At 40.7% G+C, this 18207-nt stretch overlaps 1 protein-coding gene across 1 annotated transcript in view; it reads left to right on the top strand.

Moving 5' to 3' along the window:
- Window positions 1-18207, top strand: part of LOC102385859 (adhesion G protein-coupled receptor A3-like) — a 529567-nt gene that overhangs the window by 177526 nt on the left and 333834 nt on the right. Inside the window, exons 4-6 of the mRNA XM_014523782.2 lie at window positions 5310-5381; window positions 16372-16443; window positions 17200-17363. Coding sequence (XP_014379268.2) covers window positions 5310-5381; window positions 16372-16443; window positions 17200-17363 — 308 coding nt within the window. The remainder of the gene's footprint in view (window positions 1-5309; window positions 5382-16371; window positions 16444-17199; window positions 17364-18207) is intronic.

An 18207-nucleotide genomic window follows, 5' to 3' on the forward strand; every position in this document is an offset into this window, starting at 1 on the left:
GATTATTAGTCTTTCATTCTTACCTGGTTCACATGCATGTTGCCAAATGTACAAATAATAGGAAGAAATAAGGAGGAAGACAAAAGTGGCTAAATACTTATAGTAATAGGATTGTGGGAAAATTGGGGTAGAAGGGACATCCTGAGGTCATGTAGCCCAGCCCTTGATCAAGGCAGGATCATCCCTGACTAAATTATCTCAGCTCAGTGTCTGTCTAACCTGCTCTTTTGTTGCTTTCAAATGGTCTCTTTCCAATCTGTCCACATTGTTCTTGAAGTGTGGGGGCCAAAATTGGACACTGTACTTACTCAGTGCTAAACAGAACAGAACTTGCCTTGATCTTCAAGGCACACTCCTGTTAATACAACCCAGTATACTGTTGACTTTTTTTACTTTTTTACATAATGAGCACACTACTGGCTCATATTCAGCTTATGGTCTGCTGTAACATCCAAGTCCTTTTCTGCAGTACTAGAGCCTAGCCAGTCATTCCTCAGTCTGTATTTGCACATGGGATTATTTCATCCTAAATACAGGACTTTGTACTTGTCCTTGAATTTCATCTGATCGATTTTTGGACCGTTTTATGAATCTATCCAGGTTATTTTGGATCCTGACTCTACTTTCCAGATTGTCTGTAGCTCCTCCCAACTTGGTATCATTTGTAAATTTGCTAAGCATGAAGCCCTGAAGAACCCCACTCAATATCTCATTCAAACTAGACATTGAGCCATTAATGTCTACTCATTCAGCATGACGATCCAACCAGTTATGTATCTGCATTGCAGTACTTTCGTCTACTCTTTATTTTCTTAGCTTATTAATGAGGATATCTTGGGAGACGGTGTCAAAAGACTTCCAAAATCAAAATATATTACATTGGCTGCCCTCCTCCATCCACAGAGCCCATCATTGTATCAAAAAGGAAATCAAATTGGTCACTCATGACTTGATTTTTGGTTCATGCATGCTATGCTGGCTGTTCCTGATTATCTTGTTCTCCTCTAGGTGTTTCACAGTGGATGCCTTAAGTGTTGCCCTGTGGGGTCAGGCCAACTCTCAGGATCTCAATATAGCACTGTTAGACAGGAGGGTGTGACACAATTGCACATATACACACACACACACACTACCAGCTCAGGCACATACACAGCCAAACCAGCCTAGGCACATGCATACCTATCACCAATTCAAGCACATACACTATACACCCCAAAAGTTAGACACAGATCACTAATTTGTATACCATGCACACAATGGCATACACACACACACACACATGCAACCCACCCACACATACACACAGGTAAGTTCCCAACTTGGATGGTACAGTGTATATGTGTGTGCTTGGGGTATCTGGGATACTTGGGGGAAGGTTAAGGTGAGAGAGAGAGTGTGTGTTAAAGTGTAGGGAGTGAAATTTGCCAGAACTGGGATTAGAACCGGTGGACTACAGAGAAGCTGGCTGAGGAACTGAGGTTTGGGTTTACTTAAGGTAGACTGGGGCTGGAAACTGAGGCAGACAGCTGAGATGGGGGGCGGAGAGATAAGTGGTGGCAAGGAGGAGACAGCCAGGAAAGAAACTGAGGCAGAAACCTGGTTACTCAGGGGAAAACGAAAAGGCAGTGGGGATAAGACAGTGGCAAAGAAACAGGGGGTTTGGAGGCAGAGAGGAGCTCAGGACAGGTGTTGGAGGTGGCAGTGAGCCAGAAGCAGGAGAGGGAGAAATGAGACAGAGAGGGGCGAGGAGCAGAGATTGAAGTAGGGCCAAACCATAGTAAAGCAAAACCCAACTTAGGGGTCCAAATAACAGTTTTATTAAACAGACAACACTCTACACAGCCCCATGAAGTTATTGGTTCATACACACACACATGCACAGGCACACACAAGCACTCACAATGACAGCAGGAGAAAGAGACTTAGTGGGAAAGTTGGAGTCTAGGTAGGGAAGAGAAGCAGAGTCGAAGTTCTTGGTTGAAGAGGGGGTGGGGGGGTGATAGCTGCATATCCAGGCTGGAAAGGGGTCCTTGTCCAGTAGGGGTTGTCCAGAGGGGATCGCTGGCAGGGGCTCTGGGTAGATAGGTGGTGTGGCATGGTGCTGGTCCAGATGGAGAGGGCATCACAAAGAGTCAGTCTTCACTACCCCTTTTATGGGGCAGACTACCTCTGATCTCCTAGGGGGAGGGCCTGTCCAGGCAATATCAGTTCTGTCCCAGAAGGCTCCAGGTGTTCTAACTGAGCATGTGCAGCCTGACACAATGGTGGGTTGCCTTTTCTTTTGTTTCTTGAATGCTGAGGGTGGTTCCAAGGGCTGGGTCATTGATCCAGGTATTGGTTTTGATGGTTTAGTCATTCAGAGGGAGCTATTTTTAGACCTACTGCCATTGTCTCTCAAGCACCCTCATTCATCCCCATTCATTCAGGAACCAAGTTACATAGGAGGGGTAGGTGTGATTCATGGGTTACACAACCAGGCCTGGGGACAGGATGGAGACTTGAAACAAAATGGAAACTTGACATGACTTATGCTAACTTACATATGCAGGCCTAAATCATACAGTACCAGTAAAACAGTAATATAGAACAGAAAAATCAATATAAACATAATAATTATACAATATAAAGAAGGAGAAAAAAAAAGAAAACAAATAGAACTTGCTACCAAAATAAAATGCTGAAGCTTATCCTATGTTTTAGCTCACTTATACTTATCTATAGGGAATAGAGAGGGAAAGAAAAAGTCAGAAATGGTTCGGGAAGGGGAGGGAATGCATTTTAAAAGAAAAAAAAAGAAAAACTGGGGGTTTTACTACATAAGGACCTGCTTCATAATCTTTCCAGGTATCAAGGTCAGACTGACTGGTCTGAAATTCCTTAGATCCTCCTTTGTCCTTTTCTAATGGATGTGAACTATATATGCTCTTCTCCAGTCACCCAACCTCTTTACCCAACCTCTACAAGATCTCAAAGAGGACAGCCAGTGACTCTGAAATTACCTCAGCAATTTGTTTCAGTATCTTAGGCTTCATCCCATCTGATCCTGGTGACTTGAAAGCATCTTGCTTTTCTGTTTGCTGTCAACTACGCTCATCATATAGTAGCTGGCTTGATTTGTGAAAAGTGAAGTAAAAAAGGCCTTGAATAATTCAGCCTGCTTTCCATCATGTGTCTTCTTTATTATCTAAGCCAGAGGTAGCCAACCTGCAGCATAGCTGTCACACGTGGCACAGGCAGCCTCTGCATGTTGCACAGTGGCAGGGAGAAGAAAGCAGAGCAGCAGATCAGGCAGAAGAAAAGAACTGGAGTAGCACTCAGGGAGAGTGTGGGCCTAATTGTGGCATACCTACCAAAATGTTGGTGTCTATTTGTCTTAGAGACCTATGGTTTTTTTGGTTCTTCTTACTTTTGACATACTTGTAGAATCCCTTTTTATTTGTCTTTTATGTTCTTTGTCAATTGCACCTCAAATTGCACCTTGGCTTTCATAATTTTCTCCAAGTATGTCCATGCGATACTCTTATAACCTTCCATAGTAATATGACCAACTTTCCACTTTTTGTAGGATTTCTTTTTGAGATTTAGCTCATTGAAAAGACTGGTCTCTAGACAGGCCAGTCTCCAGTTGCACTTCTCATGTTTTTCATTGCACTAGGATAGCTTACTCCTGCTCCCTTTAATACAGTTTCCTTAAAACACAGCGTTGAAGTCATCTTGTTTTTAAGCCTTCTGTCTTTATTCTGCTGCTCTTCTCCCATCCTTCTCTTAGGATCCTTAACTATATTATTTCATGGTCACGGTCACCCAAGTTACCTTCCACAGTCACAGTCTCAACCAATTCCTCCCTGTTTGTGAACATCAAGTTGAGAGAGCTTCCTCCCAAGTTGGCCTCTCTCCCACTGTAGCAAAAAGTTATTGTGTTTCTCTCCAAGCATGTCACCAGTAATTGAAGTTTCCTATGAGAACTTAGTCATGTGATTTGGAAATTTCTGTCAGTTGATCAAAGAAGACCTCATCCACATCTTCCACCTGGTTTGGTGGCCTATAGCAGATGCCCACCATGGCATCCCCCTTGCTGCTCTCTTCCGTGACGTTTTACCCAGAGGCTTCCAGGAGACCTACCTTCCACTTCATGTTGCACCTCAGAAGACACGTACATCTCCTTTATATATAGGGCAACACCTCCTCATTTCCCCTGCCTGTCCTTCCAGAACAAGTTATACCCACCTGTGACTGTACTCCAGTCATATGAACTGTCCTATCACATTTCTGTAATCCCAATTAGATCATAATTCTGTGATTGTACAAGGATCTCCAATTATTCCCATTTATTCTCCATGCTTCTTACACTAGTATATAAATCTTTCTGGTATATAACTTATTGTCCTATTTTCTCCACTATTGCCTTTCCCTTACTAAGTTTGTATCCAGATCTCCTGGCTCTTTACGTACTTCTGGGCTTTCTCCAGTTGAAATACAGCTCTGGTTTCCAAACAAAAAGTTGTTCACTATTGTAGAAGGATCTCTGATGATTGAAAATTATTAGAGCACTGCAGTTATCCAAGAAAACACATTTGAAAAGAAAGTTGGAACAAAGTTAAAAACCAGACATCTGACAGAGGGTAGTTGTTCAGAATGCACAAAGAGCAGAATAAATTCCCTTTCTTATATCTGTTGTCTAGTAAATGTCGGAGCCCCATTAACTGTCTCTGGAGAGCGTACCCTCTTGTATATGTGAATTACTATAATATAACCTTACTTTCAGGGGAAAATTGTATGCCATGCATTTAAGAGTGACCTTTCTTTTTTATTAGTATGCCTCTGATTGCTTCAGAATCTCATTCAGTCATCTTCAGCTAGGCAGGAGACTAGGTATGATAAAAGGTCTTAGAAGGGACAAAATGAATTATATTTTGGGTTCAATCTAAGATGAATATTGAATTCATTATGTAAAATTGTAAAATACATGCCATTTTTGTCATGAAATAAACAATTATTGCAAAAATGTTGTAAAGTTGGTCAACAATATTCTGAAGACTTTCTGCTTAAGACACATTTCATTTATGAAGGAATTAATATAAAGTTCAGTTTCTTCTCAATGTTGGTATGATTTAACTATATAAAGTATGAAAACTAACAAATTCAAATATATTTCTGAAAAATTTTAGCTTTTAGTTTAGCTTTTAGGTTTTCCTTTGTAGCTCCTTAGAGTGAAAATTAAAGAAAGCCTTTGTGTTTATGTAGATATATATGCCAATAATATGCAAGAAATTTTCATTGATTTTTTTTTTTTGGTTGGTTTGTTTCAGGGATCTTTCCAATAATAGAATTGGTTGTCTAACCCCAGAAATCTTTGTGGGACTTAACAGTCTTCATAAATTGTGAGTATAATAGCACTTTGTACTTACCATTTTTAGAAGAAACCTTAAATTGTTATAATTAGAACAATCAAAGACCGGCTTGACTGGGCCATCTCAAGAGGATTTGAAAATGAGGAATTACTGTACAATTTAATAAAAATATCCCCAAATCTGTGGATTACCTGAGGACAGATAGTGACAGAGAATGGGTTTTTATCATTCAGAACTTTTAGAGGAAAAAGTAAAAGTGAATGTATGTATTCTAGCTATGATCCCTTTGGTGTGGTTTGTTTTCAAGTTAGGAAAGTCTGGAGAATTGTAAATGTAGTAGCATAAGTTGGGGATAGGAGGATGGGGAAACTGGGGCACCAGCTCTCTCCACCAATTCAGAAGTGTTGCCAAAATAGCAGTCTACAGGGAGCCTGTGCCACCACTGCCACAACCCCTGTTAGGCAAGCTTGTGGTGAGGCAGCAGCAACAGTCCATGTTGTCATCACCACTACCACCTGCATAAGGAAAAGTGTACTCTCCGCCACATCTATGGCCCCTGACACTAAAATAGAAAGTTATGCCTTTGTGTAAATGTGATTTTTTTAAATTAAGCAGAACTAATCTTGAAGGAAAAATTAATCATAACTCTGCCTCACCCCCCCCACCCCGAGTATATTCATCATAGTGCATGATCATATATGTTGTGGTGAAAAACCCCTCCCTCCATTCACTGCAAAAAAGGACGTTTAAGACACAGGACCCTAGACTGAAACTGTAACAAATAGGATTTTATTTTTCTTGGCAGTGGCACAGATTTTATTTTGGGGTAAGACCACCCGCATATACATAATGGCGCGTGGGGGGGGGGGGAACTAATGTTTCCATCACTTACCTTAATTCTGCACACTTTCTACCTTTGAAGTAATGCTGGCCATAAAATAGCACAGCATCCCCATGCATTTAAAAAATCTTGTCTTCCTCAGATTTCAGAAAAGGATTATTTTGGCAATTTTTTATATATAATTTTTGTAAAAAATGTAGGGACTTTTTTTTCAACCATTTCTCTCTCTTTACAATGAACTCTGGTTTATTTCCTTATGAGATAATTTGCCACTATGGTTTTAATTGCCATTTTCCAGGTCTCTATCAGTGATCTCTCCTCCTCATTACCAGCTTGCTCTTTACTAGATAATGTACCATTATTTGCTTTCCTCATGGAATGGTAATTTAACCAGTGTTTACTATATTTTCCCTTTTTCCATAGCAAAAGGTGTTAAATAAAAATGTAAATAGGAAGTACAAAAATCCTGAAGAAATGAAAACTGAATTTTTGTTTCAGGTTTCAGTTTTTATAACCCCCCCCCCCCCCCCCCCCCCCAACCTTTCAGAAAATAAGGTCCTTGGGTTTTGCTTCTAGCTTGGATGAGGTAATTTACATTTCTCTGTACTTTTTCTGTTAGCCTACACAGAACTCTGGCAGACTTTATATTTGTTGTGCATTATATGCAAGTATCACGTGACAAATAGTAATATGCCAACTGGCTACATGTTAAAATTATTGTGGGATAGTTCTGTGCCACAAAGAAGCTGATATTTCAATGTGCAACTTTGAGGCTGGTATACCTTTTCCAGGGATTAACTGGTTTAAAATTTGGCATGTTATTATTTATCATGTGATAAATGTAACGTCTGACAAGGATCATAGTCTTACAATACCAGCCTTACTGTAAATCAAGTCAAAATATTCCTTTAGTTTTGTTGTGGGCCATACCTACACTATCTTTTATGTCTCTGCATCCTCATGGTATAGCAGTACCAGTTCTTTTCTTGTTTACTATTTGTATGGCCGACGTATCTTTTCCTATTTTTCTAACAAGGTTTAACTCTGTTTAGATTATCCCTATGTTTTGTGACATCCACAATGTAGCTTTCTTTTTGATTAAATCCTTTTTTCCACATTGCATGCAGTCTGCTTAGTCTTCTTGGGGTGGTTATTTGCCCGCTTAGTCTGTAATGGGTAAATGCATCTTTCTCTAAGATTTCCCTTCTTGTTTGGGATGCAAAATTCAGATAGCTGCTGCACCTCTGTGCAGCCTTCTCTATACTCCAGCCCCTGCACTCTTCAGTCTCATCCCTTCAGGTATGAATTAGGGGTGCACCAATAGATATTTTGGGGGGCGATACCGATAGCCAATATTTAAAGATGCCTCCGATATCCAATACAGCTTCCATCAGGTGGTAAGTCCGGTGTGGTGGAAGGGAAGGGGCATGGGGGGTGGAAGATCAACGCCCTCCACGGTGAGTGAGGGAGAGGACAGGGGCAGGCACTGCCTAGCCAGGGCAGTGGGGTGGGGGATGAAGGCACGGCTTGTAGGGTGGGTGCAGCTCCATCCTCCGCTTGCACCCCAGGAAGGTGGGGGCATGGGGGCATGTGCCCCCAGATCTGTGGCATGGGGCAGGATGCAGCTATGGGTTGGATCTGGAGCTGGCACTGTGTAGGGCTTTTCTTGCGGGGGGCCGGGCTCAGAGTCAGAGCGGGCTCCAATGGCACTAGGAGGAGGCTGCAGCTACCCTAAATTTCAGCACAGCTTCACTCCCAGCCTCACACTGCCACCTGGCACAGCCGTGGCTGAATGCCTTGCCTCCATCCAAGTGCCAGGAAAAGCCAGGGCTGCACTGGGCAGTGGTGTAGGGCTGGTACTGGAGCTGCAGCAAAATTTGGAGTGGCTGCAGCCCCCTCCCAGTGCCACTGGAGCCCACTCCAACTCTGAGCCCGATCCCCAGCAAAAAAAGCCTTGCCCCCAGCAAGAAAAGCACTGGCTCCAGCTCCACCCTGCAGCTGCAGTCTGCCCCATGTTGTGCATATCCAGGGGCACATGCCCCCCAGCCCCTATCCTCCTGGGGTGCAAGCAGTGGTGGAAACAGCCCTCACCGCACAAGCTGCGGCTCTGTCCCATGCCCCGCCCCCTTTCTTGACTGGGCAGCACCTGCCCCTGCCCCTTCCCTCACCATGGGGGGTGATGATCTTCCTTCCCAGACCTCTTCCCTCCCCTTGCAACTTACCAACTGGAGGCAGCTGTCCACTCTGCTGGCTCTGCTCTGTGCTGCACTGTGGCTGCATGCAGCATGGCCATTTATTGGCCAAATGATTGGCTCCATCAGGCCGATATCCGATATAGACAATTTTCTTTATATTGGTGCCAATCTGATATTGATATATGAAAATCGGATCGATTTGCCAAGAAGTTAGGCTGGGTGGAGCCTCAGCACATATCAGCTGCTTTGCAATTATTGCATAGATGTACACTTCTTCCCTGGATAAATAGAAGATAAACCATAGTAATTAATCCCTATTTCAGTGAGAACTTAAGTTACCATGATTTAGCAACTGAAGAAGTAGACTCCAGTTCACAAAAGTTTGTCCTATTTATATCTTATTTAGTTAGTTTATAAGGTACATATCTACCCTGTCTTCTTCTTGACTTTGGGGTGGCATGGCAAAATAGCTCTCTTAGTTTCCACTTACCATTCCTTTTCCTTTTTCATGTCCTTGTGACAAGGTATTTAGCAGATTCATTGGAATCTAACAGGCTGCATTACGAACATTTCTGCTATGGCCTTGAACTTGAAGCCTCTGGGCGGTCAGCCATGTGCCTTAGTGCTCATGTCCCCCCAGCCACCCCTCCACTTATCATAAAATAAGAACATGGATATGGGCAGCTACTGTGGACTCACTGTGTTACATGGTGAAGCATCTTTCACATCTCAGTAAATTGTTGATTTCCATACCTTTGCTTGACCAAAATCTTCCTTTTTGAAATCAAAAGCCTGATTTTAATTATAGATATTGTTCTGTTTGTTCTTCTGTTTATTATAAAGTGAATCAACTCATAATTATTCAACCCAGAGTTATTTTCTATGGCCAGCTTTTCTTTATGATGCTCACAGCCTACCAACCCAAATCTAATATAGCATTATAGTCTTGTTGGTTTATTTGTTGAACAAGTCTGGCAGCTATTACATTTGGAAATAACTGTGATAAAAGTTGTTTTTTACAGTCCAATTTTGGAAAAATACTTTTATTTTTTGTATGGATCAAGACCTCAGTTTTACCCCTCTGTTTCAGCAGCACGCAGCCTTTTAACTTCATGCTGGTGCCACCTGCTGAAGTACTAACAATTCCTGCAATATCCTTGTTTTTATTCAGAAGCTTATGAATAAATGTTTCCCAGTCAGATTTTCTTACTATCTGCTTTAGATATAGAAAATCTGATACTTACACATTTGCAACTGATGTAATTAGAAACATGTTTACTAGTCAGCTGAGGAGTATGAGCTAGTTCTACTGCAAATGGGTTATGCAGAAGCATTTACTTTGCATAACTCTACTGCTAATATACACCTTTTGGAAAGCATCAAAGCAAGAAAAATGAGCAAGTCATGTAAAGGAGATGAGTTATTAAACTAGTAACAGGGACTGTTAAAACTCATCAAGCATAGTCTAAAGTGTGGAAGTATGAGTGGAGAATGATACAACTGCTTGTTACAGAAACTATTCTCATCTCTCTCTTCCTACCTTACTATGATAAAGTACAAAAAATCATTTGTAGGCTGTTATCAGAACCAGTAGGGAGAGCCATGAGTCTGCTGGAAAGAGCAAGGGACATAAATCTTTAGTCACATTCTGTTATGGAAAAAAGTATTTTTTTCAGTGTTTAGAAGCACAAATAGCATGTGAAACTAAAGAATGGAAACTATAATATTACATTGTGCAAGGCACACCACTGACTTTAGGATATATTTCAACCAAATTTTTCATTGAGCAACATAATATGCATGTCTATATTGTATGAAGGGAGGGTTAAATCCTTCACTAGAATAAGGGAAGAGAATTTGCAATGCTCTGAAAAACTGCCAGAGGTGGAAGACAAAGTGTCTTTGTCTCATGTAATTATGGGACTAACATAAGATAGGTAGTTTGCAGGTGGCTCTCTAGAAGCAAGAAGAATCATTTACCTTTTTGACCTTGATGATCTATGCAGGATTTTGTTTCCTGGCCATGAAAGTCAAGAGCCATGGGACAGTATATTCTCACAACTACCAGAAATGATTTTAGAATTGGCTAAACTACATATTTGCTTTGGTTAATACATTCATCAATAAACATCATATTTCACCTACCTTGGGCTTATAACCATATGCAACCACTGTTTCAAACTAAAACAGCCCTTTAATAGCTTATCCAGAGAAAGAGAGAGGTTTTGTCCATAATGTGGCCCTGATATGGCAGAAGAGCTTCATAGCTTTCAGCAAACGGGATGGATTTCAAATTAGTGATGAAATCCAAAATTGTCCCACTGCTCTAGGAATTACCACTGCCATTCAGTATACTATGATTATTTTCTTTGTTACTGATCCAGGTTTTCACACCAACTTGGAATTGCTGATTTCTATTCTGGAAGAGTACCAAACTGATTCTAGAGTATACTTTCATGTCATATCACAGATGTACCTGATGATGTTTTAGATAGTTCCAAAAATGCTTTATTATGCTTTGCTAATATACTGGCTTGACTTTCCTGGCTTATATATTTATCCTTTGGATACATTTGTGTGCCGAGGCACTCACATTCTAAACATGATTATAAGTGATATGATTGTATGCAACAAATCTTTTGTATCTCCATTTGGCCTTCTTAGTTGTCATGTTTCAATGTTTTGTTCCAGAAGCCATGTAGGCAAATGCATTTTTAGTGTTGTAACGGGCTAATTTAAACACCCGTTTTATGCTTGAATACCAGGAGCTACAGAATATTGTGGGTATCCCATTAATGATATGGTAAAGTCTATTTTAATGAGCCTGCAAATTTCACCTCTCAGACTAAAATGTTCCAGCCTGAAATATGCTTTGACAAACAGTTACTGCTGATTCTTCCTTTTAAAGTAGGAAATAGGTCTTGCTACTTACTTGCAATTATTTGATTAAAGTACATCTGATTTATATTTCTTCTTGAGACTGAATCATCATCAGTAGTTAGCTTTATGATAATATTGTGTAATAAATTCTCTTGTGACTTTGTTAATGTCATTGAAGCAGCTAATTATTTTGTGCAGAGCCAAAGATAAGGTATAAAACAAGTAAGATGTAGGGAATCCAATTGATTCCACTTCAGTGTTATCAAGAAAATATCTAAGGGAACCTGCATCTCTGCTCTCAATTTTCCCCCTTCCACCTCAACCTCTTTCAACAGCAAATACATTTTTTCTTGCCTCTTTTCTTTGTTCATTGTCATATTCTTTATCCCTACTTCAGTGCTGATGTTATGTCTTGAGTATATTCTCTATTCAAACAATCCTGCTTTCACTTAAATCCTTCCTTAAGACTCACTTCTGTGATGTCTACAAACATCAGTCACAATCAGCCAAACGTTAGGAGCACTCTTTATATATATTTTAAGTGGAGTGGAAGGGGAGAAGAAGAAAAAAACCTGTGGCTATGGACAGGCATTCAGTTCCAACACTAACAGTTTCTGTGAAATTCTTAGGTCTGGAAAAATAGGCCAGTTTTGGGAACATACAGAAATTCCAGCCTTCTGGCTGAAGAGCTTCAGGGATGCCATAAAGCTGAGCTCTTCTGCCAAGGGGTACTAGAGGGCTGCTTCTTAGGGAGTATGCCCCTTGGGGAATATGATGATTGCCAACCTGCTCTCTGTCCTATTGGAGAATGAGGCACACTATCAATGAGCAGCTGGCAGCTGCTTAAAAGCAGCTTCTGTCAAGGTCACCCCTCACCCTTTAGGGTTCCAGAGGCAAAGTGAACTGCTCTCCTCACCCTTTCAACCCTCACCCCTTGCACAAACTAGGATGAGACCTGTGTATATAAGGGGTGGGGGCAATTTCCTCACGGCACATCCAGGATAGGTTGAGCTATGCTTCTACTGCCCCCCAGTCTGTGTAAAACACAGGTGAATTTCCCTGTTGTTCAGTCTGTCCTGAGTGTCCATGGGATTGGTCAGGCTGTGGGGGATGGTTCCTGCCAACCAGGTGATCAGCCTGAACTAGCTTTTCCCTGTGGCTTAACTAGTCCTGGGACATCCTTGATGGGTTGAGCTGCACTGCCTCTGTCCCCAGCCCCTTACCCAGACTGAGGTTACCCACGTCCATGCCTGAGTCAAGGGTCAGTGGTGCAGGTGGTGGGAATCACCACCACCAATTAAACAGTCTTGGCACTGTTCCACTGATGTCAGCAGTGTCCCATCAGAGCTCCTTGACTGCTTGCCACTGAGGAAGCTATCAGGAGCCAGTGCTCTCCCTCCCTCCCTCCCTATGGACTGTGGGATACTAGGGGGTCCTTGGGACCCCAAAAGAAGTATACACCTATTCAAGTTGATGTGGAAAACTTGCTGGGAGAAAGAACTTCCTGGTTGGAAATGCTTTCTTTCTTTCTTTTTTCTTTTTTTTTTTTTTGTATGTGGAAGTGTCTGTTTTTTTCTGAGAATAATCCCTTGAATACCCATGATGTAGCTTTTTGTGTTGGGGGAAAGATGTTTATCCTGTAACAAATGTAATGCCTATCCATAGCTGAAGTCAACACCATACTCTATGTCAACTCAATTGTTTGTACAGGTCTAATCTTTCTTCTTTTCAATTTTAATTGTTATACCTCTTGGAGTGGCTTGAGAATACCTTGGAAACATGGGTGACTGGTGCCTCCTGGCATCAGTGTGGGAGAGGTGGGGGTCCCCCAGTGGCTGATCGCTGACTCTGGAAGCACTGGAGGCGAACCGGAAGTGCCACTAGAAAAACCAGAAGTGTCACCAGTGCTTCTTGGGGTGGGGGGGGCACTGGCTGGGGCTCCCCACTCTCTGCCTGGCAAGGGCCCATTTCAGGGGGGGCACATGCCCCCCCATAGCATCGCCTGTGCTTCGGAATGACTTTTTGACTTGTATGTCATTGCACACTGGGTCAAAGTTTAATAAGTAGCAATATTAATACAGAAACTTGAAAGCAATTTATAGTGAAGCAGAAGGTGAAAAATTGGTTTGCTGACTTTGCACCTTTTGAACTGTGTTGGAGTTCAGTAGTTTTAACACTTAGTAAAGTCACTGAACAAAATGTTGCAAAGGTAAGACAAAATGAAAACTCTTAATGGAAGATCATTCAAGATTATTTAGGTTAACACAGTATAGGCCACATTTTTTCTAGCATCCAGATTCAGTTGTAGAGTACAATCCACTTCATGAGCTTATATGTAACTGTTTCTCCCTTCTAGACATGGTGTAGGGAGATAATACCCCATGTGTTATTTCCTTACACTGATACTTTTTGATTCTTGACACTTGCACAATGTCTGTCCTTGGTCCAAATGAGTGCACCAAGTGTATGTGGATTTTTTTCATTATTTTATTATGGGAGGCTTGGCTAGTTATTGTATGAAATAGACAGAATTTTCATTAGACTGGAAACCAGAGTGCTTCATACCTCATGGAATTTGACTGAAATTTCTAAAAGTGTGGAAATGGGCTTCATCATCTCCCCTCTTTTTAGTGCTAATTTAGATATCTCCACTGTTTCACATGTCATCATCCAAACCACTGTGTTGCCTATCAGTGGTCATGCTATATAGCACAATTATCATGAATACACACCTCTAATGTAATATTCATTATATTTCAAGAATATTCAATAATTCTCATAAAAGCAATACCCTTTTTGAAAATGATAATTCATCAATTTTCTGGCATGTATGAATTAAGGAATATGTCTCTGTACATAATACAGTGAATAATTTCAGTGAGAATTTATTTCATATTTTATGAACCTTGATCAGAACTTTTCTGCATCTTGCCAAAGCCTTCATTGATGACATATTGCTTCTGAACTTAATGTTTACTTTCCACATGAGTTCTTTAGTTTGGTTAGAGAAGATAAACAAAATTGGTAACCAGATCAACATTTTTTTGTATCAAAAAGGTATTCATCTTTTCTCTGGCAATGTAGTTTGTTCTATTTTTAGTGACAACGCATTTTTAACTGAACAATCATGAGAGTCATGAAATTTTGCAGCCATCTTGAATTCAGTCATATAAGTTCGGAAGGCTTCGGGCATTCATAGATAAAAGGGAAGAGTCGTCAGTAATCCAAAAACATGCTGCGTGTGATATGAAATCTTTATCTCAAACACTATGCCAAATTTTGTTTGTTAGTATAGCAGTAGAGAATATTACTTACCATTAAACATTTGCTGTTGATATTAGTAACATATGGACAACAACAAAGCCATTGGACTCTTCAAACCAAAATGTATACATTTGTAGGCATTCATTTTAAAAGTATCCAAGAAGCAATAGTGAGAGGCAGTTGGAGTTACATAGACTGAAAATATTCAAATTAGTTCCTTAAAGTTTCTTTCTTAACATTATTCATGGCATTATTGTTTTATAGTTTTAAAACATTTTAATACTGTTTATAAAGTGTCCTTATCTTGAATTGTTGTGCTGAGTAGATTTAAAAGAACACAACATAACTTTAGCATAGTTGTCAATATGTGTAGATCATTATATAACAACTTCAATTTAAATTTTTTGACAGTATTACTAAAATCGAATGTGAAAAGCTAATGTTGGTTATTAGAACATATTTCATTGTGTGATATGTTTGATGTGAAAGCAAGATGCAAAGAAAGAACAATTCTATAAATATGTGTATTTGTATATTGTTTTCATCAACAAGCAACTTTAAGTACGTATTCTTGATTCTTCCCAAAGAATAAAGCAGAAAGATGTTCTATAATAAAAACTTAATATTCATTTTTATTTTCTGTTTGTTGCAGTTTAACTTTATTTGCATTACATTACTTTTATATTAGTGATTTTCAGCCAGGGTGTCATGGTACCCTGGGATGCGCTGAGATCCTTTCAAAGGTGCCACAGGGAACCATGCATTGTTATTAGGGGTGTGTGAAGCGGGTCCTATTCAATTCATTTTCAGATTTGGCCTGAATCAGGGACAGTGATTGGATTAGTTGATTTGGATCACTGTCCCTGATTTGATTTGGCCGAATATAAACCTGAAGATTTGATGCTGATTCACAGAGTCTATGATTCTGATATAGACACAGCTTTAAAAGTTTTTTCTACATACTTTGAGGTACCAGCGCGGCTTGTGAATGCTGCAGTGCTAGGGTCAGTGGAGCATCCCACAGGAGTGTGGGGAGGGGGGGCCCTCCATGTGCTTCCGGTCCACTTCCAGGTCCACCAGGGAGTATGCTTGGCCCCTCCCGTGCCCTTCCCAGCTTGGTGATCAGTTGCGGGGGGACCCCAGGTGCCCCCCACCCCAGACCCAGGAGGCACCAGTCATCGAGCCAGGAGGTAAGGGGGGGGGGGCCTGCATGCTCCTCAGTGGACCCAGAAGTGGACCAAAAGTGCTTCTGGTCCACTTCTGGGTCTGCTACCAAGCATGCTGAGGAGCCCCCCACGCTTCTGTGGGACACTCCATCCGCTCCAGCATTGCAGCATTCATGAGCCACCTGCTACCTAGGGGTATATATTAAAAAACATTTAAAGCTTTATCTATGTTCAAATCTCCAAATCTTTCCAAATCTCCCTAAATCTATTTGAAGGGTTCCAATTTGATTCAAAGAGATTAAAGGGTCCTCTGATTTCATTCAGATTCAGAGATTTGGTCACCAAATCAGGCTGAATCTCCGCCGAATTGAATCAGGGACCAAAGCTTCACACAACCCTAGAGGTTAGGTTTGCAAATGTGATTTGGAGATAAACCCAGAGATTTTAAATAGGAATTCAGAGCATTAAAAACATTCTGCCATGTTGTGATCTTATCGAGTTCTTTGCAACAGAAAAATTGCTTTGTTATTTTTTCATAGTAGAAAAATGAGTGACAACTAAGAGCTGGCATTTTCAGAGACATGCCTTGAGTCTAATGAGGGGGTACCTTGAGTCCAGAAGGTTGAGAACCACTACATTGCATTATTTACATAACTTTTTTGCTTGTTTTCTAGGAATTTATCTGGGAACATTTTTTCAAGTCTTATGTATGGACTTTTTTCTGAATTGTTATCTCTGAAAGCCTTGTAAGTATATCTTATTATATACATTTGATTTTGAGTTGTATATACAAACTTTTGTTGCTATATTTGGTACAGTTTTGGAGTTGTGGTGTACCTTGGCATTACCTAGTCTTTTTACATGTGAAAAGCAAAGAAATGGAAAAAATCTATGATAATGTTACATCCTTATGCTGGTAATATACTGCATATTATGTTATTTATCTCTAATTCAAAAAATCTGTAACAATCAAGAAGGAAATTAAAACAGGCATGGTAGGGTTAACATGTCAATTTGAAGGGGTTTATTTGTGCCATTTTTTATTACTTAAAATGTATTCCATTTATTAATCAGTTTATCTTTACTCTTTTTGTGAATATACCTAATTATATAAAATAAAATGACCCTAACCTGCTACTTATCTTAGCCAAATTGAATGAAGTTCTAAGAACGACTTCTAAACCAGGGATTTACAGTATAATGGAAATGCTGAAGCATAATTAACTAGAATATAGTGGGTAAATTATGTCACTGTAATAATGTATGTCTAGAATATAAACAAATGAAGATCTAGTTCTCATTGAAAGTGTTGAACTATAATTGACAATACAATTAGCATAGTGTTGGACTCCATATACCACAGGAGAATGTATACTGTTTAATTGTCACATGATACATGTCTTCATGATTAGCTACACACCATAGATCTAACTTTTGCTGCATAAGTTAATTTATCAAAAGTACATTCTGTGCCCACAATAATTCTTTTCTTTTCTTCCTAGACATTTCCACACTGATTCACTTATTTGTGATTGTAATCTAAAATGGGTCTTGCAGTGGGCTAGAAATGCTTCCGTTCGAATTGCAGAGGAAACAGTTTGTGTTTACCCCAGTACTTTACAAGGACTGGCATTCCGTAACCTGAAGGAAAACCAGTTGATATGTGGTGAGTTTTATACTATTTTAAGGTTATTAATTGAAGTTGATTTCTCAGGAAAAGGTGTAAACTGATGGATGAATGCCAAACAGGTCTAGCCTTCTCATAGGCAGGACAAATTATGCTGAGGGGAAACCAGCACGGGTTCGTAGCAGGCAGATCATGCCTGACTAATCTAGTCTCTTTTTATGATCAGGTTACGAAACGCCTGGACACAGGAGTAGGGGTGGATGTTGTATACTTAGACTTCAGGAAGGCCTTCGATACGGTATCCCACCCCATACTGGTGAACAAGTTAAGAGGCTGTGACTTGGATGACTACACAGTCCGGTGGGTGGTGAATTGGCTAGAGGGTTGCACCCAGAGAGTTGTGGTGGATGGGTTGGTTTCGACCTGGAAGGGAGTGGGCAGTGGGGTCCCGCAGGGCTCGGTCCTTGGACCGATACTCTTTAATGTCTTCATCAGCGACTTGGAAGAGGGAGTGAAGTGTACTCTGTCCAAGTTTGCGGATGACACAAAACTGTGGGGAGAAGTGGACATGCCGGAGGGCAGGGAACAGCTGCAAGCAGACCTGGATAGGTTGGACAAGTGGGCAGAAAACAACAGAATGCAATTCAACAAGGAGAAATGCAAAGTGCTGCACCTAGGGAAGAAAAATGTCCAGCATACCTACTGCCTAGGGAATGACCTGCTGGGTGGCACGGAAGCGGAAAGGGATCTTGGAGTCCTAGTGGACTCCAAGATGAACATGAGTCGGCAGTGTGACGAAGCCATCAGGAAAACTAATGGCACTTTATCATGCATCAGCAGATGCATGACGAATAGATCCAAAGAGGTGATACTTCCCCTCTAT

This window comes from Alligator sinensis, unplaced genomic scaffold, assembly GCF_000455745.1.
Source record: "Alligator sinensis unplaced genomic scaffold, ASM45574v1 scaffold151_1, whole genome shotgun sequence".
Taxonomy (NCBI): Eukaryota; Metazoa; Chordata; order Crocodylia; family Alligatoridae; genus Alligator; species Alligator sinensis.